The sequence below is a fragment of the Zonotrichia leucophrys genome, chromosome 2 (assembly GCF_028769735.1).
Source record: "Zonotrichia leucophrys gambelii isolate GWCS_2022_RI chromosome 2, RI_Zleu_2.0, whole genome shotgun sequence".
Classification (NCBI taxonomy): Eukaryota; Metazoa; Chordata; class Aves; order Passeriformes; family Passerellidae; genus Zonotrichia; species Zonotrichia leucophrys.
The window spans coordinates 23,464,876-23,492,775 of NC_088171.1; the positions used below are offsets into that span (position 1 = coordinate 23,464,876).

The 27,900-nt window shown below is 39.8% G+C and overlaps 1 protein-coding gene across 1 annotated transcript; it reads left to right on the plus strand.

The window, feature by feature from the left end:
* Nucleotides 1-5,253: 5,253 nt before the first annotated feature.
* LOC135443720 (pituitary tumor-transforming gene 1 protein-interacting protein-like) lies at nucleotides 5,254-27,900 on the plus strand. The gene is made up of 7 exons (XM_064704272.1): nucleotides 5,254-5,494; nucleotides 6,417-6,469; nucleotides 8,788-8,896; nucleotides 11,501-11,615; nucleotides 15,036-15,101; nucleotides 19,563-19,609; nucleotides 26,328-27,900. Exons 1-7 carry the CDS (start codon nucleotides 5,260-5,262, stop codon nucleotides 26,375-26,377), a joined length of 675 nt encoding a protein of 224 aa, XP_064560342.1. The 5' UTR covers nucleotides 5,254-5,259; the 3' UTR covers nucleotides 26,378-27,900.

Consider the following 27,900-nt stretch of genomic DNA (forward strand, 5'->3'; position numbering starts at 1 on the left):
TGACTGAAATTCAGTACTATTAACCATTTTGCAGAACAGTGCACATAAAGCTATTCTCAACTATTCCTTTAAAAAAACCCTTTATGTCAGAAAAACATGTAGGTCAGAAAGCAAGAATTATCACTATATACCTTTTTTGATGAGACTAGTATTTTTATCTCTCAGTATAACCACAAGATAATTGAGTAATTATGCAGATACTCTTCTAAAAGTATGTTTATTCCCTAAACATTGTGTGTGGTCATCTGAGTACTGTGCAATGAAAACAAAGGAACATCAGCTGCTACCAGCACCCTTAGCAGAGACACTGAACTGCTCCTGTGTATTCCTCTAGGCTCCCTCTTTGCAAGCAAAAACTCACTGAGGGTGCAAGTCTTACTTCCATAACATCAAAACCCCACATCAGCTGAGGAGACTGACTTTCTATAACTGTCCCAGCAGTGTTTAGCTGATCATATCTGAATTGAATAACACTATTTAAAAGCCAGTCTCTGGTTTAATCCCAGGGTTTGTCTGAAAGCTGAAACTGGGCTGTTGCATTTCTAGCAAATCCACAAAAACCTTGAATAAACCACACTGCTCTGATCTCTGCAAATATCTGCTGTCTGTGTTTTTGCAGGACCAGAGCTGGGTTGTTTATCATACTTCCCACTTCTAATTATTAGCACCTCCAAGAGATCTGTTTCACCAAAGATTGTTTATGGAAGATTGGTTATTGTATGACAGAAAGTGGACATTGACCTGGATGGTCTAATTTTCTGTATCTGACCTAGAGAAGTAGTCTGTACTCATAGTTGCTCTGTAAAATGGTATTATTAATATTTTTAAGAAGACAGTTGTAGAAACCATTTTAATAAAATCTGAGTAGACTCTTAAGGAAGACTATATGAAGGTGCATGTCCTTACTCAGCAGATCTGCCCCTGTAGGTATATAATCACTTACTACTTTAACAAAGTACTAGATCTCACACAAACCCTCTCACATGGCTCCAACAATGTCCTCAAGCCTTTATATGAAGCCATCAGACATTTAAGCTGGTCTTGGAACTGAGAAAACAAACAAACAAATAAAAGCCCATGGAGTACAATTCCTGTGCTGTGCCTATTATGAACAAAAATTCAGTTAATTTTTTTTTTGTGAGAAAGAGTTACAGGGACGCAGCCAGGTCTCTGTCTCTGCCAAAGTTCTTAGTGTTTTGTCATGGTAATCACGGGTAGTTAGAGCTTATCTCCACTTTTGTATTAGTAAAAAGCCTGGCTGGGTGTGGTAGATTGCCCTTCCCCGAGGCTGTGCTCTCTTACAGCATAGGGAAGACACCTGAGAGGGTGGGGGGGGTTGTGCAAAGTGACTCCAAAGTCCAGAATGCTTTGTGGGACCCCGACTCCACAGGCACAGACAAAACCCCAAAAACAATGAGCCAAATAAGAGTTGAGAGACTAAAGTGATGTCTGGACTTGAGGAGCCGAGTGCTGAGCCTGCAGAGATGCTGAACACCTTCGGAGCCCCTCTCGCCCTGAGCAGGAGTGGTCCCAACGCCGGGACCAGGGTGGCCGCCGAGGCTCAAAAGTAACATCTCACAGGGATATCATGCCCTAAGGCTCCCACGAGGACTGGATCCCCGGCTCTGCCCCTAGTGGACGGAGCTGCGCATATCCTCCTCCTCTGAGTCGCCCTGGGAGACGCGACGGGGACTGCAGCCCTGCCAAGCCGCCCAATCCTGAGCTGATCACTTTTAATAAAGGCATTATAAAGGAGAAGAAGTCTCCTGGCCCTGTTTATTTCAGTGCCAGCACAAGAATTTGGTCCCCTGCTCAGTGAACCCACAGAGTATCCCTGATCTCACTGAAAAAGTAACTTCCAGTTGCATCAGTTCTCTGCAGGACTACAGATATGTTTCTGTTGCGTGTACCACAGCACTTTTCAGCTGCAAGAACAAGTATTCAGGGAGAGAGAAGTACAGGCTGCTTTTTGTGGGAACACTGATCTAATTACAAACCAAACTGCAACCTGAACATACATTCGTGGTCCAGCCAGTCACAAACTAAAAAAGCTTTTTGAACAACATATTGCTGCAGTAAAAGTCTTTTACCAAGGTCTGTGTTCATAAGTCCAACACAAAAAAACCCCAGTGACATTCTAATCACTTTTGTGACTCATCAGCTGAATTATTTACACATACCACAATCAGGCAAGCTGGGTAAACTCTGCCACAGTGATGAAGTAATACTGCCACTAAGGGAATCAACTGAACACACCCAGGTTTTGTAACCCATATGTCACCTTTGAGATTGTTAGCACTTGTGATAACAGAAAATAAACAAGCTAAAAAAAGAAGACAAGATTCTGTCAGCCCAATCTGTTCCTTGTTCAGACACCCAGTGAATGGCTCATTAAGCTGTTCTCTCACAACAATGGAGCAGAGATGAGGCAAAGGGGCCAGAGGTGATGCTGAAAATGCATGAGTAGAAACACTGTTCAAAACCCCAGGCAAAATCTGTAGAGCTGGAAAAAAAAATTGTCATTTGAAATATGTATGGAATTACAAAATAATCAAAATCTGTTTTAATTTCTGAGATTTTTTTTTTTCAATCTTAATATATACTGACTTGTTCCAAAGTCAGTTTCTTGGTAGATCACTTTGTCTTGTCATCTACACTCCATTTCCTGGCAATTTATGTCTGCTGAGGGAGCGGCTACCTAACCAAGAGAAAAAGTGTTTCATTACTGCAGGAATAGTTATTGTGAGAGAATTACCACAGCTGTTCATAAATTATATTAATGGGTTTTTTTCCCCCAAAGGCATAATAAAACTAAAGCTGAGAAGATGGATGTATCCATACTTCTGAAGAGCTCTCAGCAAATTCTGTTTTCCCCTCCTCTCCCACTTGGCTGCAGCTAAATACTTCCTCTAACATAACTGTAATAGAAGCAACTCAATGAAAAATCCCAAATTCTGGAAAGCTTGGAATTTGAGCTGTTTTATGAGAAGTCACTCTTCACTGAATACATAAAAGCATCCAAAAATAAGATTTAAAAAAAAAGCAAAAGGATTTCCCCTCTGTCTCAAACATAATTCAGTGCAATCAGGTGGAATATAACATAAGCTTTGAAGAAAAAGAAAATTAGTAAGAACAGCTCTATAAAGACATTTCAAGGCCACTTTTAACTCAGCATCTCACCTAAAATAGCAGTCAGCAACAAATGCCTCAGGAAGACTGTCAGAACAAAGCAATCATATAATGCATCTTCTCAGCAATTGCACACAACTTCAAGGAGTGTGGTTCAAGGACTTTCTGAACCAGAGGTATCTGGATACTTAATGACTGTTAACAAACATATTTATGGAAAAAAATCCAAATTTTGGTCCTAATCGAAACTCTTAATGTCCTTAATATCCAGAGTTTCGCAATTTAAGGCACTTTATTTTCTTCTAAGAACTTGTTTTCAGTCTTCTACATGATAATTGTCTTCAATGCCCTCTAGTTCTTCTATTAAAAAAAAGCCCTTCTGTGTTCGTTTTTTCTGTGCCTTTCATGACTTGATACACCTCTGGCATATGCCTCCCTAGCTAGAGTCTATTGAATTATTACTTGTAAACAGTTCCTTAAACAGTTGCTTATCTTTGGCTGTCTTTGTCTGTCACCTGTGTCTCTCTACTATCTCAAGAGCCTGTTCCAAGTGAGTTCAAGAAATAAGAAAAAAAGTTTTTCAGAGCATAAAGATTTATAGACTTGCACATGTGGTAAAACCTGGTCTTCAGATGTCCCTGCTCATTGCAGAGTAGTGGTAATAGATGACCTTTAAAGGCTCCTTCCAACCCCAGCCATTCAAGGATTCTGCCAGCTGAAGCACACTGAAGTCATAATAATATTGTCCTATATTTAACCTTAGGTAAAAAAAAAAAAAACCAAACAAAACATCTTTGTCTTCAAAGACTTATCCCTCACTTTAGCTTTATTTTTCTAATATCCCTGAAGACCAAGAAGCAGGGACTCTAGTGCTGCTGGCAAAAATCTGAACATAACATAGACAAAATTAAATGTAAACAACTTTTTAATACACTGGTTGAAACTTAATTAAGGAAAGGGCACCTTATTCAGGTTTGATCTCGTCAGTTTTACACATTGGCCTAAGTCACCAGAGATAGCAGCAGTTATCCTAATTCCCTCTGATTTTTTCCTGGAGCTACTCATCTCTTACCATGTAGGACTTTAGGGAGATTAATCTCTGCAGTAAGGTGAATCAGGTGTCTAAAAACAGACAGGATGGCAAGGTCAAGCACTGTGAAAAACATTCCTCTTGTTTCTTGTTAAGACTGAAGGATATTTACAAAAGCCTCTCTAACAGCCCAGATCCACAAACCAATTGCAGTACTTTCTATAGCAACAATGGCCTTATTACACAAGAGTCATAAAAATGGTGCAAATAGAAGAGGAGTGTTTGAGAAGGGAGATCACAAGCAGCTGGAATCACTACTGACTGAACAATGCCATTCTTGGAAGGAATGTTTACTTCCTGCTTGAAGCAGAGTCTGAGCACTAACAAAACCTGCACTGGCACTTCAGCTGTTGATTGCCAAATATCAAACTTCCAATTCCTGAATAAGTCACAGAGAAGCCAATGAAGTTCAGCAGTAGGATTGTTTAAGTAAAGCAAGGTTTCTGTCACAGCATGGCAAATCACTTCATTGGTCACTAAGGACTCGGTTTGGTGCCTAGCCACATCTAAGGCCACTGAGATGCCCAAAATGTCTTGTGTCCTCACCCTGCCATCTCAGAGGGTTTGGGGTCTTTCTTCCTGTGTTGTATCTTGCAGACTCATCTGGGTGTTCTGTATATCCCTGGCACTTGAAAGAGTGCTAAATGCTTCCCAAGCCCTGAGAAGTGTGTCACTATGCAAGACCAACAACTCGTTAGTCTTTTAAAATGGGAAGGTCATGGCAAATTTTCTATTTGCCTCTATCTCTTTATTCATTTCTCTGGCCAGCCCTTGTGGATGCCTTTGTTGTCTCAGTTGGCTCTGGCAACCTTAGTTCCTCACTAAGGAACGAACCCAGGAGCCACAAGGCAGGGCACAGGATCCTCTCCACCTCCTTGCCCTCTCACCACCCTTGCAAAAGGGCGTCACACCAAACGAAGAAGGGAGCGGAAAAGACCCCGTGTATGTCAGATCCCGCCCTCCAGTGACTGCGGACAAGCAGCACCCACAGCCCAGCCGCTCACCCCGCCCCCCGAGAGCGATGAAGGCGCGGCCCCGCCATGCCCCGCCCGCTTCCAGCAGGGCCGCGCCCCGCCCGAGCCCGCTCCGCCCCGGGGCTGGCGGCGGCTGCGCGGGGTCGGGTCCCGGAGCGAGCGGGTTCTGTCCCTGCCGTCCCGGCCATGGAGGCGGTGTGGCGGTGGCCGCTGTGGCTGCAGGGCTTGGCGCTGCTGTGGGGCCGCGCCGTGGCGGGGCTGGAGCAGATCAGCACCACGGTTCCGCCGGCGCCGGCGCAGGGTAAGGAGGGGCGGGCGGCGCGGCGTCGCTCCCTTCGCTTCCCGTCCGTGCGCGGCTGCGGCCGTGCGGCCTTCCCGGGCGGGCCTGGCCGGGCAGAGCGGCGCGGCGGCGGACACGGGCTCGGGCTCGCCCCGAGGCCTGCAGGGGCCCAACGGCGCCGTGAGGAGAGCTCGGGGCTTGCCGTGGTGCTGTGTCCGGAGCGCCATGAGGAGTACTCGGGGCTTGCCGTGGTGCTGTGTCCGGAGCGCCGTGAGGAGAGCTCGGGGCTTGCCGTGGTGCTGTCCCCGAGCGCCATGAGGAGAGCTCGGGGCTTGCTGTGGTGCTGTGTCCGGAGCGGAGCGGTCCCGTGGGCCGGGGGGAACAGCCCGCTCCCGGCCGAAGGACGGGCTGGTGGCGCTGGGGTTTGCCCGCCTGTGGGGCCGTGGGGGTGTCCCGACCTTGGCACAGACAGACAGCAGTCCCAGAATCGCAGGATGGGGCAAATTGGAAGGGACCACAGTGGTCTCCTGGTCCAACCTCCCTTGCTCAAGCAGGGTGATCTAGAGCACACATTCGCCAGGGTTTGTTCAGCCCTGGGTGATGGTGAGGGATGTGGCTCAGGAGAAGCTGACAGAGGTGCTCATCCCTTCCTGTTCTGCTGGAGTCATTTATCTCTTTGCCGTTTTTGGCAGGCAGCCGGTGAATTTCCTCCTCTGATTTAGTTGCCACCAACAGATTGACCACAAAGGTGTGTGTCCGGTTGGCTGACATCAAATGTGGGCACCTCAAGTGCACCTTTTTTTACTGAGATTTCATTACTTCAGTCAAAATTATTGCTTGTATCTAGGATTAAGGAAAAAAAAGAGCTTAAATATTGTGATAAATGCTTGACCTTTTGGAATAAGTATATAACCTCTGTATTTTGGTTTTCCTTGTTTTTTAGCATGTTCAGCGTTTTCCCTGAAGTCCTGTGAAGAATGTCTAAAAAATGTTTCGGTAAGGTTTTTAACATCTTTTTTGATTGATAAGAATTTCCACTTTATATGAAATAAAGCTGTTAGGCTTTCTTAGGCCGTTTGTTTCTCATTTAAGTGATAGAATCAACTGATGTGTTGCTTCCCATCTGTCACAGGTGATGCTTTCACTTTGCCAGGGTTGCTCCATGCTTTGGTCACTCAGGGTGTTTCTGTGCTTTGTCTGGAGAGGGCACACCGAGTCCAGGCTTCCAGTGTCAGTGTGTGCTCAGGGCTTTTATAGCTCACCTGAGCAAGTGGATCTTGCTGCTGCCTCAGACTCATCCTCATTTTGTGCATAGCACTTTGTTAAATGTCCATCAAATAAACTCAGTCTTAGGCAGTTAAAACGCCTTGCTTTTCTTGTGTTGTGCTAAAGATGCACAACATTTATTTGCTAATCAGTGCAAATAAGCTAGAAGTGCCTTTCTCTAAAGATGCTGCAAGAAGTGCCTGTAACTGAGGCAGAGTGTGCTGGTCCCTCCCCTGACTCTGTGCTGAAGACTGCCAGGCTAAGCCACTGTTGGTAGCAAAGTGTATTTCCAATGAGATTGTGATAAGGCAGACATTTGAATGTTAGAATTTGTGTGTCTGTTCTTTGCTGAAAACTTCTTTAGCTCTACAAAAGTATTGTGATAAGCATGCAGAAGGCATTAGTCCCTGCAGAGCAGAAGTGAGAGATTATTTCAAATTCAATCTTCAGGTGTCACTGAAAAGAAACATTTCAGGAGTCTTAAAGTTGCTTATAAGTTTCCATTACTGGAAAACCTTTTCACCAGGGAAGACTGAGAAATATCTGAACTTTCCTGCTTGTCTTATGCACATTTTGGCTTTAAGGGAAAAATATTAATTGAATTGTATTGATGTCTATTGTCAGATTCTTTTATCTTTGAGAATGAGTGAATTGAAATATTTTCTTGTACTTCAGCCCCTGCTCCAGCCAGTAGCTGTGTCAGATATTGCCTTTTGGGTTAGACATGTTTTCAGTAGTTAGGTGCAGGAGTCTCCATCAGAGGGATACAGCTGGCCTTTCTGGGCTCCCAGTTGTCACCAGCAGTGTGCAGTCATTTGGATTAGAGGAGACCTCATGAGCCACCTAATCCAGCTTCCTACTCAAAACAGGGTCAGCATTATGTCCAGAGTTTAACAGTGACTTTTATTATGCCCCCTAGTAGTTATTATTTTTGAACTGTTAATTCTTATTAAATATTTGAACCAAAAAAGCATATTCTCATCTAGCATCCATAATTAAAAGGGCACAGTTTTTGCAAAATGAATTCTCTTTTCTTAGTTTTTTTTCTTGATGTGTCCTTATGGGTATGTTTAAATTGTACAGTCTGCCAACTACAAAATAGTAATATATTCTTCTTGTATCCACACTTTTCAAGAAAGCAGCATGTGCTACAAGTGGTTTCCTTTGTATTTAACATTTTGTAATCCATTAAGAGCAAGATAACAGGCTTTGTGTAATTGAGGATGTGTGACAGAGAAGTTCTTGATAGTACTGTTAGATAAAGCATAGTGAACTGAACTCTTTATAATGGATCCTAAAAAAACATGTCCTGTCAGAGATTCCTGTTGCTGGTATTCAAACCTATTTCACTGTTTGGGTTGTGTGGTAAATGACTTCTGAAGAAGTGTTTATTTTAACAGGTGAAAACCAGAACCTAAGCTTGATGCTTAGAGATGGCTTCAGAAGCAGAAACGTTGTGCTGAATTTTATCTATAATACACATAAAAACTTGAAATTGTAAAAATATCCAGATACGTGAACATGTGCAATTAAGGTACACAGAGTACTCTGCAACTCAGACTGGATGAGGCTGTATCATTCATTACCTTGCAGAAAAAGTTCCTGTAGACTTATAAGGATTCTTTACTATTTTCTTTCTGTTGATAATGAAATGCAAGGGTGAAGTAAGATTATAGGTGTATTTTTATTCCTTAAAGATATGAAGTGTTTTAAAATTCTGAACGGTTGTCAGTCTGATTTTGTATTTGTTAATTCCAGTAATTTTAAACCCAAAGCCATTTTACCCTCAAGTATGCAGAGTACCTCAATATGTTTGCAAATAATTTCAGGCTAGTATTACTTGTAAGTACAAAATGTTCTTATTCACTGTTCAGTTTAGGTTTTACTGAGAAATTGCACAAGCACTTCCATAGGCTGTAGAAGACAAAGCTCTTCTATTTCTCCAGTATTACATTCACATGAGAAATCTGTCTTTGGAGTGGTGCACTCAATTGTTAATTGTTTTTGAAGATTAATAATTTGGGCTTTTTCTTGTTTCTTTTGCACAGTGCCTTTGGTGTTACACCAACAGCACATGTATTGATTACCCTGTGAGAAGCATTTTCCCACCGTCTTCATTGTGCTCTCTCTCAGATGCTCGATGGGGAGTTTGCTGGAGTAGGTACTAATTTTACATTTTGCTGTAGAGAATTATTTATAAGTATGATTAAAGTAAGCTTGCTGGAGCTGTTTCCTGATAATTTATTTGGAGGTGCAGGGCGAGGAGGCAGTGGTTATGCTTTGGAGCCATAGCCCCAATCAGTGTAGGTATGGTGATGGAATGGCTTTGAAACATTTTTACTTTCTTTAAAATTTCTGAAAGTGTTGGATGATTTGTCTAGATCCACAGTTCTATTATATTCCAATGGCTGCAGTGAACCAATACCACAGGAATAGAGTCACACAGAAATACTTGAATGCTGTTTTTGCTTAAACAACTGAAATAACAGTGGAATTGATGGGTACTAAAGGCAATGTAGGTGAGGTTTAAAAGGAACATGCATGGTGCCACTGTGGGTTGTAATCCTGCATGGTGTAATTGTTCTTCAGTTTCCATTTGCTGTGCATGTTTTACTACAAAATGCACAACTGAGCATGTGCTGCCATCAGGGTGAAATATTTGGAGGTGTTTTTGTAATAATGTGTGTACAGGTCTAGATTCAGACTAGACTGGAACAGAGAACACCTAAGGCAAGGGAAAGCTGCTTGTGTGAAGCAAGAGTACAGCTTCAGTCCAGCAGAGCAAAGACTTGCTGCTTTGTGTGTGTTTGTGCATGGACAGCAGGAGGCTAAAGGACAAAAACAAGTGGGGGTGAACTGTCAGTGACAATGCTGACTGGAGAAAGTTACCATGCTTAAGGCAGAGAGATTTTGCAGTAGTCTAAATTAGGGTAGCAGAAGTAGAAGATGGCTGTTAAAGTGGAGCATGCAAGTTTCTGAGCACTAGCACTTAATGACTGCTGCACAGTGACTAGATGAAAAAGTAGGGGTGAACTTCATCAATTCTGTGTTCTTAGAGAAGGGCTTTGTGTTTTTTTTCTGAGAACAGGCATTTGTACTTAAACTTTTGTTGGAGTTTTTTAGGGTATGTTAAGAATGTAATTTCAGTGATAAAACTCACTTTTAAGAAAACTGGGCTTTTATTATGACATTTTAGCAGACTTTTTTCTGGTAGTGTGGAGGGCTCACTCCTGCCAGTATCTGAGTACTTCACACAGCTGCTTGCTTCCTCCCTCTCTCCCATGGCCCCAGTGGGATGGAGGAAGAAAAAGGAACAAGAGCAGAAAACCTCCTTGATAGAGATAAGGGCAGTTTAAAAAGGGAAGGAACAAACCACAATTTTTTTAACCACCCCTCACAGGCAGACATGCTCAGCCAGTCCTCAGACAATCAGTGCCCATTGGAATTGGCTTTCCCCTTGGGAGCCAGTTCTGCCCTCCACTTTCGTGTCCTTTACCTCAGATTTTTTCCCTGACCATGACATTATCTGGTGGCCAGTTTGGCTCAAGCGTTCTGTATACATCCCCTCCTGGCCTCTCTCACTCTCTTGCCTGTGTCCAGCCCTACTCACTGGGGGGAACAAAGGGAAGGGGACAGGGGACAGGTGGGAAGATATTTTGGTGCTCTTCAAGCCTGTTCAGCAGCAGCTGAAACATTGCTGTGTTACCAGCATGTTTGAGCCAGAAATCCAAACCCAGCATCAAATGAGCTGCTGAGAAGTGAGTTAACACTCTCAAACACACCAGGTAAAGAAACATGTTCTTTTCTACTGATACTCAGGGTGGTCTTGGCAGTTTACTGTTGCTGTGGAAATGGCTTCTGTTTTGTGGCATTTGTGTTTCTAGATTGACTGTAGCTTAAACACAGAATGAAAACTTCATAATGGAGCACATTCTCAGTTAAAAAAAGTAGAAAAAAACCCCAAACCAAAACAACAAAAACACCCTCAAATATGCATTTCCTTAATAGGTTTTTTACAAATTACAAGCAGCAATATGCAGTGGGGTTATATGGTCTTATTGAGACTGTCCCCAACAAACACAGCAGGAAAATTAATTAACTTGTGAAGGTTGTGTTGATGGTTTTTTTTTCTTAAAGCAAATAAAATTAAGAAATGAATGTTGTTCACCATTGCTGAAAATGAAGGTGAATAGTGCAGCTTTCAAAGTCAAAAACAAATTACTGGCTTCCAGTTACAATTTTATATGAATTACATGTGTTGACAGATTATTAATCAGAGTGAAGTGAAGAACAGTGTAATACAAAGTACCTTAATTGTGTTGGGTGTTTTCCTGAAAAGTAAGCAGATGAAATAGGTACTGTTGCCAGGAGTGTAGACTGAAAACTGATGGTCTTTTCCTTTACTTTAATAGGTCCAAAAAACCTTTTTTGCTTCAGTTAAGTAGTATACTTTTGAAAGAAAAAATTTGTTTAAAACAAATTTTTTGAAAAATTCTTGCTTTATGGGATGAAGTATATTTGTTTGTAATCTGTAGAGAGGTAGCAGAATGAGAAATGTGGTTTTACTTTATGTCTGTTCAGTGTAGATTATGCATAAGCATAGCAAAGTTTTAATGTGGTATACTGCATTTTATCTGGGGTAGCTCAACAGAATTGTGTTTTGCATATAGGGATGAAAAAGCATGTGGGAAGGAAGGGAAGAGTTATTAGAAAGATGTTACTGATGGAGTCTAATAAGCTGAATATATTAATGTTTTTCAGTAAACTTTGAGGCTTTACTGATTGCTATGGCTGTGGTAGCTGGGCTCATTCTGGTGTCCCTCTCAGTCTGCTGCTGTTACTGCTGTTACTGCAGAAGGCGTTCCAGGAGGAGGAGGTAAATGTAAACGTGCATTTGTTTTCTTTACCAACACTGGTCCTGCCCTTCCCTATCTACCTACAAGTTTTACTCTCCAGTACACTAAGAATATTTTCATTTGGAAGCAGTTTTGATCACTTTGCTTTATTTGTTTGAGAAAGACAAGTAGTGACAAGTAGTATGACACTGGAAATGATGACACTGAAGTGATTTTTCTAGTGGTAACAGCACTGATGTGTCTGACTTCAGGTAAGCTGTTGCTTTACACTTCTACATTTTACACTTTCTTCTTAACATTGGACATAAAATCTCTCAGTGGCCAGGTAAATCCTTGCTTCTTCTGATAATGGTGTAAATAATTTCTTTCAAGGCAAGCTCATGGTACAGCAAAAAAGGACCAGGTGAGTAGAAAGTAACTGAGCAACAATGTCCTATATGACACTTGGTATCCATCTTTCAGAGTTGCTCTAGGATCTGTCAGCTGTCCCTATATAAGGGATTAGCTGTCTTTGTCAATTCAAAAAGATATTCTGTATGTAAGATGATATTTCTTTGCTCTAAGATACTAAGAATAATTTACTTATTTTCAAGGAAAGTAGTGCTGCAAAAATTAAATGTTCTTGAGATCTTGGAGAACTTGTAAAATTTTTTTTTAAACTGGCTTCTCTGAGTAGCTAATATTCTTAAAAGGAGGGAAGCAGTTGATGAGTAGCTAAAATAGTACTGCAGTGTGAAGTGGGACAGCACAACATGCTTCTCTTTATCAGTTAAAGTTTTAAAGCTTTCTGGACAGTGTAGTTTCAGCTACCTCTGCTCTTTTTGTCATTCAGTTCTTGCATGAATGAAATGGGGACCTTATTTCTTGGTTTTAAATTATTCCTATAAATTTTTACAATACCTTTGACTTGTTCCTGTTTGAGATTTAGTTTTGGTTTTTTTAAAAGAACTTATGTAACTGTACATTGTTTAGTGCTGACCTTAAAGCCAGAGAAATATGGTACATCTGTGGCTTTAAAGAAATGTGAAAATAATTGTAAATAACATCTCATTCCTTTCTTTCTTCCCTGGGAAAGAAGCGTGTACCTGTTTGTAGGTAGGCTGGTATACCAAATCTGCCCTAGTGCAAAAATGAATACTCTTTAGCCCTGTGCTGATAAGCGCTGGAGATGTAAAGAGCAGGTTTAGATCTTACATAAGGTCTGCCAGCATCCTCTGCAGAACAACTGAGTAGGCCCCTGTAGCTGACATGTCAGCAAATAAAGCTTGAATCCTGTGAAAAGAGACATTTGTGCTGGACTTCAGTTTTAGTAGCTAAGTTGTCCATCAGTACTGTAACATCTAATTCTAAAAATAGAGGGTTAGTTGAGAGTCATCTTATGGCAAGACTCCAATGGTGTCAAGCTTAATCTATTGACCCTTAGAGGATTTAAAGGTCTTGTCAATCTGGGGTCCAGCTTATTTCAGGAGGAGTCAGAATGTGTTATTACACTGAAGCCTGGTACATTATTTGCTTTAAGCCCAGTGGTTCTCAGCAGGAATTCTTTTGCTCTCTCCTTCCTTATTTTTGGGGACTCATTTTCCACAAAAGAAACTTTTTTTTTGTGAATAGGACGAAGGAGGGATTGTGGAAATGTAGTACTGGATCTGTTTAGCTGATTCTTTTTGAGATCTGAGCTCTAAGGTGTAACCTTGTTTTGCAGAAGTATCAGTGTTTCTTTAGGGAATTATTAAGCTGGGGTGTTTAAGTGTTTGAGAAGCCTGAACTTAGGTTTTCCTTGAACACAGAGAATACTTCAGTGCATCAGCCCCCACATCTGTAATGCAGTGGGCTCATCCGTGTCCATCCTACCACAGGAATTCTAGGAATATTGGTGCATAGTTTTTGTTTTTTATCCTGTGATTTTGGACTTCTTAGAGTCAGATTCCTTGTACTGGACAGTTCTATGAACAGCTATTATTTGTGAAACTCTACTAAATAGACTCTCATGAACTTCTGTTGTCAACCATGTTTTTATTTGTATAATCTCAAACTTTCTGAATTTGGAGGAACAATTCATTTCAAGTATCCAGAAATCAGAATACTGTTTAATTACAGGGAAGAAATGTATTTTCTGAATCATATATCAACATTTGATTTATTTGATGCTTTCATATTTTGCAACACCAATTGTGAAGATTATTGCATAGTTATAAGACATGGGGTCTCCAGTAAAGCAGTTTTACAGAAGGGTGCCCAAGAATGGGAGCTTTTAGCCATGATGGACATGCTGATGTGGAGACTTGATTCGTTTTCCAAAAGAATCTAACATTGTTTTCAAACAAAAGTGACCTGTTGCGTGTGTTCCCCGGTCCCCCAAGATTTTTTTAATTCTTTAGGTGGAAAAAGCTGGAACTAAGAAATTTGTTTCTGAAACATTGCGTGGATTCTTAAGTACTGGCTTGTATTGAAATAAATAAAATGTTGAGAGAGATATATGGACTGTTTTGAGCACATGAAGGAATTGAGTTCATATTTCCAGAGCTGAATGTGTCTGAATTTTGTGTATTAAAGTGTTTGACATGCTGTAATTTACCACTGGATGTCACTCTTGCTTAACTTGGGTCTTGGTGGCTGCAGATGAGTGGTAATGCTGCACAGGTGTATTAATATTGTAAATATTCAGCTCAGACATCTTCAGAACTTTATTCCCTTCTGGAAGGTGATTAGCACCTGGCAGTTGTCCATTTACTACTCCTGAAGAATCATCATGAATTCTGTCAGGGAGGAACTAACAGAGAAATTGTTTGACATTTGCTTTAGAGTCCTACAAGTCTTACAGGGTCTGTCTAATGGCTAAGTGAAACTGAGCTTTCTGCAAGGCAGGACACAAAGCTGAAGTGCAGCAGAGAATTCAGTAGAGCAAGCTGCACAAGCACAGCTCAGATGTACTGTGTAGGTTCAGCATTTCCCAGAATCACACAGCTGATGCTCAGGTAAATCCTTGCTCATTCCAGAACAGACTCATTTCCTGGGGGCAGCTTGAGATTGGATGGTAATGGTTGTTGGAAAGATAAATTGTTCTGGCATCAAAGGCTTATGAACCATCAATCATCTTCCAAAGGACAACAATGGACTTAACTGTGCACATGCAGAACAGTGACTCTTAAATGGGGTGTGACACATGGGGAAAAGGGCAGTTAGGAATCCTGCTTCTGGAACAGTCCACATCCTCTTCCTAAGAAGCTGTAAATAGTTCTGTGGAGGCTGAAGGACATATTACTGCAATGAGTAGAGCATTTGAATATTATAAAATGTGAAAGGATAATTACACAAACTTGTAAATGAAACTTACTCAGCTGTGAAATTTTACATGGCTATGAAGTAGTAAATAGTGATAGCTTAGCAGTAAAGTTGCTTTTTCCTCCCCTTATGCTTTCCTTCTCTTATTTTTCTAACAGACTAGAGGAAGAAGAGGAGCAGATAGCTAGGAAGAGAGAGGAGAGAAGGCTAGAGTCTCTTCAGAGGTAAGTCTTGACAGCTTGATATATAGCTCTACACTTCCTGATGATGTAGGAGTATTCTGCCTTTCTAAGAAATACATGGAGCACTAAACAAAGATGTGATGTTAGGTGTGACAGTGTCAGGTTTTTACAAAACAGCTTTATTATGAGATTAGGTGTACCTGATTAGGAGCTGTATTGCTGTAAATGAACAGAGCAAACAAGTTGATGCTCAGTGTGGCAGGTACTATGAGTGCTCTGTGCATCATTGCAAGGTCATGGCAAACACTATCCAAGAGGAGAACAGATGCAAATTTGTTTTCATAAACATCTGAATTTGTGAGCTGAAAGTCAGACTTGAATGTACATGAAAGGGTAAGAAATAGGTGTCCAATTCAGGAAGTATGCTCACTCACAGTTTCTCAGATAAGTTATGTTGAATATTTGCAATGGATCAGAAAAAAAGGGGAATTCTCTCCTTGTTAATCCAGTTATAACTAGTCACAGCACAGCAGGCCAAGTGCTAGTATGAATGGGATGTTTCTCCTATAATGCTTTTGTTTCTTTCTAAAGAGGAGGGATCCAGTGAGGAATATCAACATTTTTTTCTATGCCAAAACCATGTGCCTTGTGGTAAAATGTACATCTTTAATTATGCTGCTTTGTTCAGTTAAGACAGCACTTACCTTGTTTTAAAGCAAAGACTTCTGACTATGTGCATAAAGGGATGATTGTGTTCTGTAACCTTTCCACTGTGATTTGTGTATCAGCTTGGTACAGTTAATCTGTAGGAAGTCTGATCCATCTGGAGTGTGAGGTGTGCTGTGCACACACCAAGCAAGTAGTGTAACCTAGAGCTAATATCATCTCCATTCTTGAATTTAGCCTAGGAACAAACATCACTGGGAGCAGGCTGCTCTGCCACAATGATTCCTGCAGCCTTATTTAGAGCAGCATTCCTCTTTCCCAGCTTGTCTCAGGAGTGTGTCTGTGAAACAGAAACTGCTTTAATTGCAGGAGCTTAGCAGCAGCCCTGGGGTGTTTCCATGTTCTGAACATGCACACCAATTGTGTGTGTGGCTGGGGGTCATGGGAAAACATGAGGAGTAAGCCACTTCCAGCACCTAGAGCACCTCACCCTACCCACTGCCTGCTTCCTCTAAGACCTTTGGAGAATGAATTGCTACTGGCAGGCTGTAGAACAAATTAATATTCTCAACAACCTGTTTTTGACAAGCAATCTGCAGAGGAAAACACTGCCTTGTACTGTGTAGTCCTTTCTACTGTGAAGTTTTCACATAGTTTATGAAAACAGCTGAATAGATGTTCAGATAAATATCAGATAAATGTTCAGATAAATATGGGAGGAAAATAGGCACAGCATTGACCTTGTGTCTATCTGGCTTTGTTTTTTTCTTGTCATCTTACATGTTGTTTGTTTTTTCTGTGGGATACAGCTGCTTCAAATACAGCTTATATCAGCTGAAGTATGGTTCATATCAGTTGGCAGTGGAAGGTGAAGAGGACTAGCCTGAGCTTCATTTCATGATTGCATTAGTGAATGGTAAAAACAAAGCAAGGAGGCCCCAGTTCCATAGTGTTCCATGGAAATATTTTTTGTGGAAGGTTTAAGATGATTGCAGCACCTAGTATTTTCTTTCAGGTACACTGTAGAAGTCTGCTTTTTAAGTTTAATACTTGTTTGCATTGAAATTCAGTTAATTATGGATACTTAAGTGTCTCTTTGGAAGATGCATATTAAAGTGAAAAGTAAGGGTTGTTATGTTGGCTGTCTGCTTATTTACCCAAGGCTGAAAGCAGCTGTCAGTTCAGTGAGAGGGTTGAAAATCACTGGTGATGGTTTGAGTTTGCACTTATGGTGAGGGGCATGAAGGATGTCTGAAGTTCAATTTTTGACTTAAAACAGGTATCTTATTGCATAGCTTTAGTCCTTTATTTGACTTCATCATCTCTAACATGGAAAATCTTTTTTAAGTGTAGCATTGAGTAGTGAGTCTTTTTCTATACACTCAATTATTTACAGCTTCAAATACATGGTATTTGTATTTTAGGTTAGATTTATATAATTTATAAATAATTATTTATTTTTAGAAGTTTATAAACAAATGCTAAGCAATAAGATCTAGTGTCAAGTATAAATTGATAGAAGGAAGAACAAGGAGAGAGGCCAGGGAAAGAAAGGATGGCAGTTTATTTGTGAAGAACCAAGTATGGAAAATTCTTATGTGAATTGTTAGTATTGGGAAAAATACTTCCTCAGCTTATAGCAGTGGGGACAGCTTGCATGAGAAGCCAAGACTTCAGCATGTATAAGATGGAGTAATAGCAGCTGTGTTAAGAAACAACAACTCAGAAGACTGAAGTGACTTGGGCTGATCATCATGTGAGATGTGGGTGGTGCAGTAACTCTGGGTGGCTGATGCAGGGACTGCCTGTTCAGAGCTGTGTCTGGTTCCTCTGGGTTGATGTGTACCTAAGCCTTATTTACTGAGCAAGGATTTACTCATGGTTGAAGTGATGCCTGTCAGTTTGAATGTTTCACTGGTATTAATGGTTTTACCCTTCAAACTTAATTAGGTGTTTGGTGGTTTGTTTTGAATAGCCTAGGGAAGTATCCTAAAGCCTTTCTGAGGTTTAAAGCCTACAGAGCTTGATTTTGCACCATCCCCTTCTTAAGCAGGTGCTTTCTGAATTCAGAAGTGATTCACACTGGCTGCTGAGGTACTGAGGTTTCAGTAGCTAAAACTGCAGCAATGAGTCTTCATTACTTCAGACAGGATATGCAAAACAAGGAAGAAATGCCATTAGTACCACCTGTAATAAACTTGGTTTGAGCTCACAAACTATACAGTAGAAGGATTTAGCTTTATGTTGGAGAAGGCTGCTTTAAGCAGAATTTCTCTATTCTCTTCCTGAGATCCCTTGCCCCATGTAATATCTTCCTGTTATTTACCACAGAAAGCAGAAATCCTGTTATCAGGTTACCTTCAATGGATAAATCTGTCTCTTCTTTTTTCTGTTCTCTTCATGTCTCAATCCTGACTTTCTTCTTCTACGTGAATTTCATTACCCGACTCTCCAGCCTCTGTTAGTGCATTTTGGCCAGGTTGCTTTGTTTACTGTGCTGCCTGGCCTTAATAATGCAGGGGGATGCAAGGGACATGGGTGTCTCTGGGAAACAGTAGTGGAAGCTTTTGAGTCTGTCTGTCTTGTTTGGTTTTTCTCATTGTGCTTTATGTGCATGCTTTCCCAGAAGTGCAATTGCTGGAAAAGGCCACTTCAACCCTCAGCTCTGTAGGAAGCAGGATAATTGCTTCTGAGGACACACAGGGGCTGATTAGCAGTAGGAATTGTTTGGAGGTGGAATATGCATAGGGCAGATGGGATCTTTGGTGAATTAAGCTGTCAGTGCTTAACAGCTTTCTGCTGAATACGTGCAAATTGGAATCCGGCAGAAGTCACAACTTGTCTAACTGGGTTGAATTTTGACAGGGGGTAGCAAAGGATGCATTTTTTTTTTTTTTAATTTTTGTTAGAGGAACTTTTTTTTTCCCAAATTCCATGTCTTTTCCTCAAGATATATAGATCCTGGGTCATACTCATTAAGCAGTTGTGGTTTTTGTTTGTTTTTTTAAAATAAGCAAAATAGATCCTTCCTTTGTAATATAGGAAAACTGTCTGATAAAAGATGGAATTTTTTCCATTTAAACATATTTCATTTTTCCCCCTTCACCTTTGCAAAAGGGAAGGAGAAATCGACTCATCAGACAGTTGGTTTATGTGAATAATTTAAGTTTGGCAATATTAGATACAGCCTTAAAAACAATCTTATGGTCAGACAGCATAAAAGCCAATTTATATTTAGCACAATGTTTGAATTTATTCTCTGCATGGATGCCATGCAGGATTTTAGAAAGCAGTAGTTTTCACTTACACTTGCTGTACATCTTAAGCAACATAGCAATACATCTTTTGATCCTTTTAGAATTATTGTATTGAATTAGTATTTCAAAGTATGTTCTGTGCAAAACTAAGTTTTACAATTATGCTCCCTGCTTGAAAGCATTAAGGAGTGTGCCAGTGTAGTGTAGTGCCTTTTTTCTTATGTAGAGATGAACACCTCAGTGTGAATGTGTGCATATATGTGGATGCTTTACTTCTATATAGAAAAGTGTTTCTTTTTATTGTCATACATCTTATGTTTGCAGTAAATTCTGTTAATAAGAATTTATGGTAAGTCTTATAGACACAGAGTATGTAAATACTTAGAGATGAAGTGTAAATAGAAAGATAATATATATAATAATTATATAACTGCTAAGTGTGATTTTTTTTTTTTTTAATTGTTATGTGATTGCTAATACTAATGTAAAAAATGCTGATATCCTTTTTGGATGTAATTATAGTTTGCTTACAGCTCAAAAGATGTTCTGAATGTTCTTCTGATGCCTTTATTTCTTGTAGGAAACATGAAAGAAAAATGAAGCATGATGAAATACGTAAGAAGTATGGTATGTGTCATCTTGTTTTGATACTCTGCCTAAGTTGAGTCCTTTTTCCTAATGATGGATAAAATTCACAGCAGAAATAACCAAGCCCAGTTTTCTGCTGATGCCTGTCTTCTGACACCTGATTTTAGCATGTTTATGCTCCTGTTCTCTTCCTGCACTAACTGTCCAACTGGGCAAGAAGACATTGTGCTTGGGATGGGCACTTAAATATGTTGGTTAAAGTAAGTGTTCTGTTCTGTCTGTTCCTAAGTAAAAAGACTGAATTTGGGGGCATTTTTGTTTGTTATTGAATGTGATAAATCAGCCTACTTGAACTTTGCTGCTGGAGTCATGGCTGTTGAAGGAAGAGAGAGTGACTACTAGATAGCAAACTTTTTAAATCAAGCTTGAAAAAGAAGAGTGGAGGATGCAGCCTAATGTAGGGATAAATTATTTTTTTCTTTGTTTTTAAGTGGAGCTGTGGTCCAGTTGTAGAAGAATATTGCATCACAAGACTGTAGGACCTGCTATGTTGTGTAGGAGGCTCTTATTATGTAGGCTTGTCAGTGCTTGCACTTTTCATTTGATTTGTTCATAGGGTTAACAGTACTGTGTATTCAGAGACAGATCTGCTAAAACTCTGCTGCATTTTTTATTATGCAAATTGCACTAATGTCAGAGAAGGTGTTTCTAGGGGTCTGAACAATCACTCAAAGCTGTTAATTTTCATCCTCTTGTTAAACTGATTGGCAGAGTCTAGGAATGCCTTCATGAATCTGCAGCCTGCCCTTTGCCTGATGCAGAAGTGATACAGACAAACTCTGTAGGGAATTCTCTGCCTGGAGAACATTTGTAAAAGAATGATCCTTTGCTGGAATGGAGGAAAACTACACTGAGGAAAGTAGCTTGAGCTATTGAGGAAAGAATGTTGTAGAAACTGGAAGTAATTTTTGTTAAACATCAGTCAAGGAAGTTGTTCTGTGGTATTTTACAGGATAATTAACCCTGTATCTCAACCACAGTTCAGTTTCAAGAGTTGAGTGGTTGACAACAATAGTCCAGATGTGAAAAAAGCAAACAAAATCCAAGCACAACATGAAACAATACAGGCTTTTTGTGATTGTTTCTCCTTAGAAGAGACCTGACAGTCAATCTCAGCAAGTTGGAATCATTGGGGAAGATCTGGTGAAGCACTTAGGGCAGTGGCTGTGTCCCCACAGTAACGCAGCACTCAGTGCAGATGGACCTGTGCATCTCTGGATGCAGCCCAGATGCAGTCCTGGCTGCAGAATTGCAGTTCCCATATCAGAGCCCTGCACTGGGGTTCAGGGATGTGAAAGCTGCAGTCAGTTATGTTCTGCTTGTGGAACCAGTTCACTTGTCTCTGCAAGGCCCTACATTTTACTGAAGACAGTTGTCTGTTCAGTGCTCTACTTCCAGAGCCTTGTGGGGTGCTGTGCTGGATCTTGTTGGAGCACTTGAGTTCCCTGAAATTTAAAACTGTATAATGCAATGCCTTGAGAATGCAGACATCAAATTCAATAAATCAAGTATTGCTTGTAGCTGTACTGTCCACAGTCATAGGAGAGCTACTGTCCTTTTGCCTCCACTATCAATGAATAAATGAGAAACAAGTTCATACATTCATTGTGTTAATGGAAAGTGTTCCTACTTGTAAGAAGTCAGACATACTCACTTCTTTCTGCACTTAGGTTTTGCAGTGCAGCTTACCTGCACAAGATTGCAATTGGACTATAAAGCTTAAATTTTATTAGCAAATTTCCATATAAAGTTTATTGACAGATTTGCTGTATTGCCAAAACAAATATTAATTTATATTATCAGATATATCAATTTAAGGCCTGGAATCTCATGGTTAATTTTTGTTTTAAAGAAAAAATTTAACTCTCACATAATGTAATTAGCACATCCTTAAAGGATGTATGTAATTGAGGAAAATTAAATACAAAATATGTATAAATTTTTGAAATTAAAAAATATAATTGCAGTTGAATATAAGGGTTGCATTCTGATAATAGACAAATGGTGGTCAGAATAATTCTGTGAGACTTGAGTCTTCTGTCACATTTTTTACTGTCTAGAAAATACAGATGTTAGCATATTAAACATAATCTAATAATGATTGCTGCAAATAATTATGGAGGCACTAGATTATTTTGCACCCTTACAGACTGCAGAGAGGATTCTCAGTTAAGTAGGCATGGCTGAGTGGCAGAATGACAATGACTTGGTTAACCTGACTGTAGATAAAGATGATGATGCCCGAAATTTCAGTATTTGGTTGGCTTTAAGGGAATGCCTTTTCCCATTTCATCCCCAGCTTTCCATACCCCATTTAAATGGTAATTACACATTTATAATGCACTGCAGGTGTCACTCTAGCCACAATCCTTTGGGAGCATTGGAAGCAATAGAGAGCTTTAGCAGCCCGGAGTACGCACTTTCAATTGTTTCTTTGTTGCACAATTTGATAGTATTTTTCATTTGCTCACATATATGAATGCAATATGATTACACAAATTATATGTTGACTCTTAGGAAAAATTTAAAGTAGAATTCGGAGTACTTTGCAGCTTGTGTAGTACACAAAGGAACTACAATTTAATTCCTGCTGCATTTGCTTCCATTGTGTGTTCAGTATAGCATTAGTGAGAAGCTGCTTTATTATTTATTTATTTGAGGATTTTGCAAAGTATTAGTGGAAGGATTTTTTTCATTTAATTTTTGCAAAATGATTATCATTTCATTGCTTTAGTTCTGCAAAGGTTTTGATTAGCTATTTTAATGGTATGTAATCCTCTCTTGTTTATTTTATATAAGGCTTTGGTTTTTATATTCAGTAGTTTATGACAGTAAATGTTTCTTCTGTTCAAGGTAGATACTTTGCCTTCACCTTCTTTAGTGTTCTGAATGCAAGGCAGGAGAACCTTACATTGCCAAACACTGAAAGCTATTTAGTTTATTTGTTAAGAATACAGTTGTTAATAACGGGGTCTAGAAATAAAGAGGAAAAGTTTAATAAGGGGTGAAGACATGCAACAAACTAGGTTGGTTTTTTTGTTTTCAGCTATGCACAGTCTCTTACAAGTATTTCAGTTGCTAATTCTCTTTTTGGGCATTGTTGATACATGATGAGAGTCAGATCTCAATGACTGGGAACATGTATACTTGTATACAATATAAATTATTATGCTGGAAAGAGGTATTAATTTCTTTTGACCATTGTTTTGTCATTTCATATTTACTAACATGCTTCATTATTTCCTATAAACCAATGAAAGATACTTGACTACTATACCTTTCAAATTTTTGAGTGTTTCATAGATACTGCTGAGTAGGTCAAATAGTAACCTCAAAATGAGGGTAAATAGAAGTAAGAACTCTTAAGTGACCTGTGTGCCAATATTCAAGTTCACCAGTGACATGCAATGAACTTGATTGCAGACAAGGCTCCTGAAGATGCAAACATCTGGTTTCTCTGAACCCCTGAGGGTAAATGACAACTTGGGTAGTGGCTCTCATGTCAGACGGGAAACAGTGGAGAGACAACTCCTGTCTGGTTCCAGGCAGCAGCAGAGCTTCAGCTGAACCAGACGTGCTGCCCCATAGCATGGGCTGCCAGCTCCTCAGAGTGGCACTGGCAGGGCACCTGTGGCAGCTGACAGAAGGTTTTTGTCATGCTCCTTTTTTTGTATGTCTCCCCATATGGTTTTGTCCGCTTACTGGAGCCTGATACTTCTTCAGTAAGAGTTGGTGCAAGTGATGAGCTGCTGTCTCACTCCTCTTACGTAAAGTAATCTTATGATGTACTTAAAATTATGGGGATAAAAGAAATTTAACTGCTGGATACAGGCTTGAGAGCAAGGCTGAAAGTAAAGTGTACCAGGTATTATAACCCCTGGTTATCCTCATTTGGAAGGAGGGCCTGCCATTTCTCTTGGAGTCCCTTTTTCCTGGGGGATCAGTTTCTGAAGTCAGAGCCAAAAATATTCACACTAGATTGACCCATAGTTCTTAAAGCCTATTTAGTTTCAGCATTTTGTGATGGAACAGGTGAGAGTACTTTTAGTTAGGCATATTAATTCCTGATTGGTGTTGATTAGATCAGTTCATTCCTAAACATAATTCAGTAAAATTAAAGCAAGTGCTACTGGGAGTGGCATATGGAGTGAGAAGTAAAAATGACTCCATATTGACTTGAAATATGAGGATTAGTTTCCTAAAATGGCTTTTAGCTGAGTGTTTTGGGACAGGGGAAGAGGAGAGTATATTCACTCCTCAGAATGATGTAGGAAAGGTTTATCAGGATTCTTACATGATCTTGTGGTTAATTTGAAATTGGCACTACTGGATGTAGAAAATCTTTTCCATTGGGTTTCAGCTGCTCAAGCTGTAAAGAACAGTATCTAGTGGTTTACTGTGCTACTTTCAGACCTGTGAAGTGTTGAGTATGTGTCCTGAATGAAATAGCAAAAAATATAGTAAGCACTTGCCAGACTCTACAGAGAAAAGTCTGCAGGCTATGTTCATTTTGTCAGGCAATATGGTACCACCTCTTGCCACTTTGTGGAAGGCTTCTTGAAGTTAGCTGCATTTATTTGTAAATGGAGCTTCATGAGTGCAGGGAGTTTATGCAATGGCAATTGTAGTAATAGTGGTAATTTCCAGTATTGATGCTGATTTTTGGTAAATGTGTAAATGTGTTCTGTGTTTCAAAGGGGTGAAATACAGGAGTACTGCAATTTTTTTTTTTTAAATTGGACTACTCAGTTGTGTTTCAGGTAGCTAAATATATTAGGAGCCATATATCCTACCTGCCAAAGTATTAACAAGTCTGGAGGAAGGGTGGGAGTGGTGATGATCTGGGATTAAATAAATGTTTCTTCTCTCTTTGGGCTGGGTGAAATTAATGCAGGAATATTACCTGAAGGCACTGAAGGTTGAATGGCAAGCCAAGTATAAGAGAGGATTTTTTATTGTGTATTAGTTTACTTGACAGCTAGAATAGACATGGTGGATGTCACAACTGCTCGTTTAAATGCATGAAAGGTAATACTAAAATCTGAGAAGTGACCACATTCTAAAAGCTTAAAAATATATAAATTTCAAAATCTGAAAATATTGTAGTTTGTTTTTGGCAATTATATCATCTAAGGACATTGTTTTTAAGCAAATACATAATTTTTTTTTTTCAAAAACAATTATAGAAATGGATAGTACTTCTGATACAAGGTAGTATACCAGGTAAATAGACTATGTGTCATGAGACCTGGCTGAAGCTTTAAAGATGTTACTGACCTACTCCTTAGACAAGTAAGGGTCATATATATGAGGGATAGATTGGATATTAACATTTTGCAAGTTGACTGCTTGTAATCTTGTTTATTTGAGTAATTATAGGACATTTCGTATTTATTCTTTATTCCAAATATTTACTGTTCCCTATCAGGTAGTTAGTGGCAGTAAGTGATACAGTAATCAGCCCTGAGCAGTTGTGCTGCTTGACTGGCATCTTAAAATAACCTGGCAGTTCAAAGGAAGCTCACCAACTGCACAAGGTAGGCAATAGTGTAGTCTCCCTCCAGCAGCATTAGGTTTTGACTTCCAGATAAAACTGTCAATGTTAAATATCTGTGTGCAGGTATGTGTGGAAAGAGGTATGGTGTGAAAAGGACTGAGAGTTCTTACAAGGTTTGGCAGTGACTAGAAATATTTTTTTTTCATTATTGTGAATCTGAACATTTGTGATTTGGAGTTGCTCGGCTGCGCTGTTCTCTGTCTCCACACCTAGACAAATGAGCTGTGGAAGAGTCCTTGTTACACATCAGTATAAAAACCTTGGCAGAAAAGATAACAATAGTGTCCTATCCTTTCACAACATAAGGTCAGCCTCTGCACTCTTACAGGACTCCTTTATTTTCAGTCTCCTGCCTACCCCAGGTTTAAAGTGTGGTTTAAAGTCTCTTTGAAATTATTTTCTGTGTGGAACAGTGACTGCTCAGCTGACCTACACAGAGGATGCTCTGCATATCCAGGCACTCAGCATAATTGGATGGCTTTGCAGCTGTGACAGTATTCTGGTATAAAGTCATTAAGAATCTTTGTGAGGGAAGCATACTGGAACTTGGATTAAGTGATGCTCTCGTTCTGGTCCCTGGTGGTTTTAGTGCACATAAGAAGTGATCTTCATTTTTTCTTAGAGATTATTGTCCTGTTGCAGATAAGCTGTAAGTGGCTGAATGTGACAGATGGTTGGGTATAATTGAAGTAGAACTAAGTCAAAGTAGCAACATCTTACATTTTAAAAGGATGATGATCTTATAGTCACTTGCATTTATAAACTGGCCACTCAGAATCTGTTCTTCTTGAGACATCTCTATACCTGGATTTTTTTTCAACTTGACTCTCACAAGTGCATTTTTTGGAGTATCATACCTCACAGATGAGAAATGGTTTTTCTGTAATAATTTTTCATAGAAAAATGTTCTCTCCCTGCTAAATCGTGAAATACTTATTCGTTGTTCTTATTGTCTGAGAAATAAGAGTGGTTAAGAACACTTCCAATTTATTATAATAGTTGACTGTGGGTAATAGAGCAGCTATTACAAGAATTGCCTTTTGGATTTGTTACATGCAGTTAGCAATAGCAGTGAAGTCAGTAACTCAGAGTTTTTCTGTAAAAAGAAAATGATAACTGTAGTCCTGTTTTGTTTTACAGGTCTTCTCCAGGATTCTGATAACCCTTACAGCAGATTTGAAAATGAATGAAGATGGGCACCTTCCACAAGAGCTGTACTCCAGAATCCAGGAAGACAGTTTGTTTTCATTAGCCCTTTGTGCTCTTTCACTTTTGTTTTTTCTCTCCAAAGTGTTTTTTCCTAGTTGTAAAACTAGAAGCAGCTAGACTTTCTGAAATAACATGTTTCTATCTCCTACATGTATGGAACTAATTTTCCATAAATGTTTTTTGTTGTTGAAATGTTCACTCAAGTTTATCTTTCCTCTTCCTAAAATCTATATTTTATTACTTGACTTAGATGGTTAATAGTCACAATAGTGTGATTTTGAGTTCAGTCTTAACTGCTACTTAAAGCAGTTGTTCTCATATTCCTAAATAGAGATTTTTTATATATATATATATATATATATATATAACAAAAAGCAACATGGAAGTACAGCTCCACATAGCAGAAGTAGTTGATGAAAAATACATCATGCATATTCTTATGGGTGGAGATTCTTTTGCCTGGAAAAGCATCTTCCAAGAGTGTAAGAGTGGAATGTGTAAGGGCTGACAGAGAGGAGCATATTTGTCTTTGAATAATTAAATTCAGTTGTGGGAATGTTAATATGTACTTCGAGTACAGTTAGCAAAATTGGAGGAAGGTTGATCTTGAAACAAGCATAGTTAGGTGTTCCTAAATTTAAGAAACATCAGCCTGTGTGAGCACTTTCTTCTGCAAACTAAATGTATATTGAAAAAAAAAATAGTATAAAGTTGCCCAGATTCTGCAGTTTTCCAGGGCTGACCCTGGCCAGCAGCTGAAGCACTGCCCAGCTGCTTCCTCCCTCCCTTGGGGAGATGCAGGAGAGAATGGGAACAGCAAAGGGTTGAGATAAAGGCACAGTAAGAGAAGGAGAGGAGGGCAGAGGGAACAAATTCTGCCAAGGCAATTGCTACCTCCTAGAAGCAGACCTCTGCCCAGCCTCCCCTCCAGTTGTCGTGGTGAGCCTGGAATTGGGTCAGTTTGGGTCAGTTTTGGCCAGCTGTGCCAATTGTGTCCTCTCCCAGCTTCTTGCTCCCCCCTGGCCTAGTTGCTGGAGCAAACGGAGTGGGGGAAAATGAAACCTGGATGCTGTGCAAGCAATGCTCAGCAAAAGCCAAAGCACTGGTGTGTTACCAGCACTCTTGTTGCCACAAATCCAAAGCAAAGCAGCACATAAAGGCTGCTATGAAGAAGGTTACCTCAGTCCCTGCCAGAGCCAGTACAATAAGAAGGCAGTATTTTTTTTAACCTTTTATTGTTCTTTTGATATTTCCATAATGTGATTTATTTCCTGTCTTACTTTTCATAGAGGTATTTCCTGGAGCACTTTTAGTAGCTTACCAGTGTGATGTGACAAGCAAAGAGCTTTTCTGTCCCCCCAGTCTAATTGTGTGTTCCTGTTTTTTCTGCACACTTTAAAGCACCTCCCTTGCTGTGTATTATCTATTAAACAAATGTACAGTATTGAAGATGTTTGTGTTATTTTTGTCCACATTCCTAAAATAAACTCTTTAACATCTTGAA

Coding starts and splice junctions, on each gene's coding strand:
- LOC135443720 (XM_064704272.1), top strand. CDS start 5,260: ATGCCCCGCCCGCTTCCAGCAGGGCCGCGCCCCGCCCGAGCCCGCTCC. Junction 6,470..8,787: donor AATGTCTAAAAAATGTTTCG/GTAAGGTTTTTA, acceptor TCTTTTGCACAG/TGCCTTTGGTGTTACACCAA. Junction 11,616..15,035: donor AGGCGTTCCAGGAGGAGGAG/GTAAATGTAAAC, acceptor TTTTTCTAACAG/ACTAGAGGAAGAAGAGGAGC.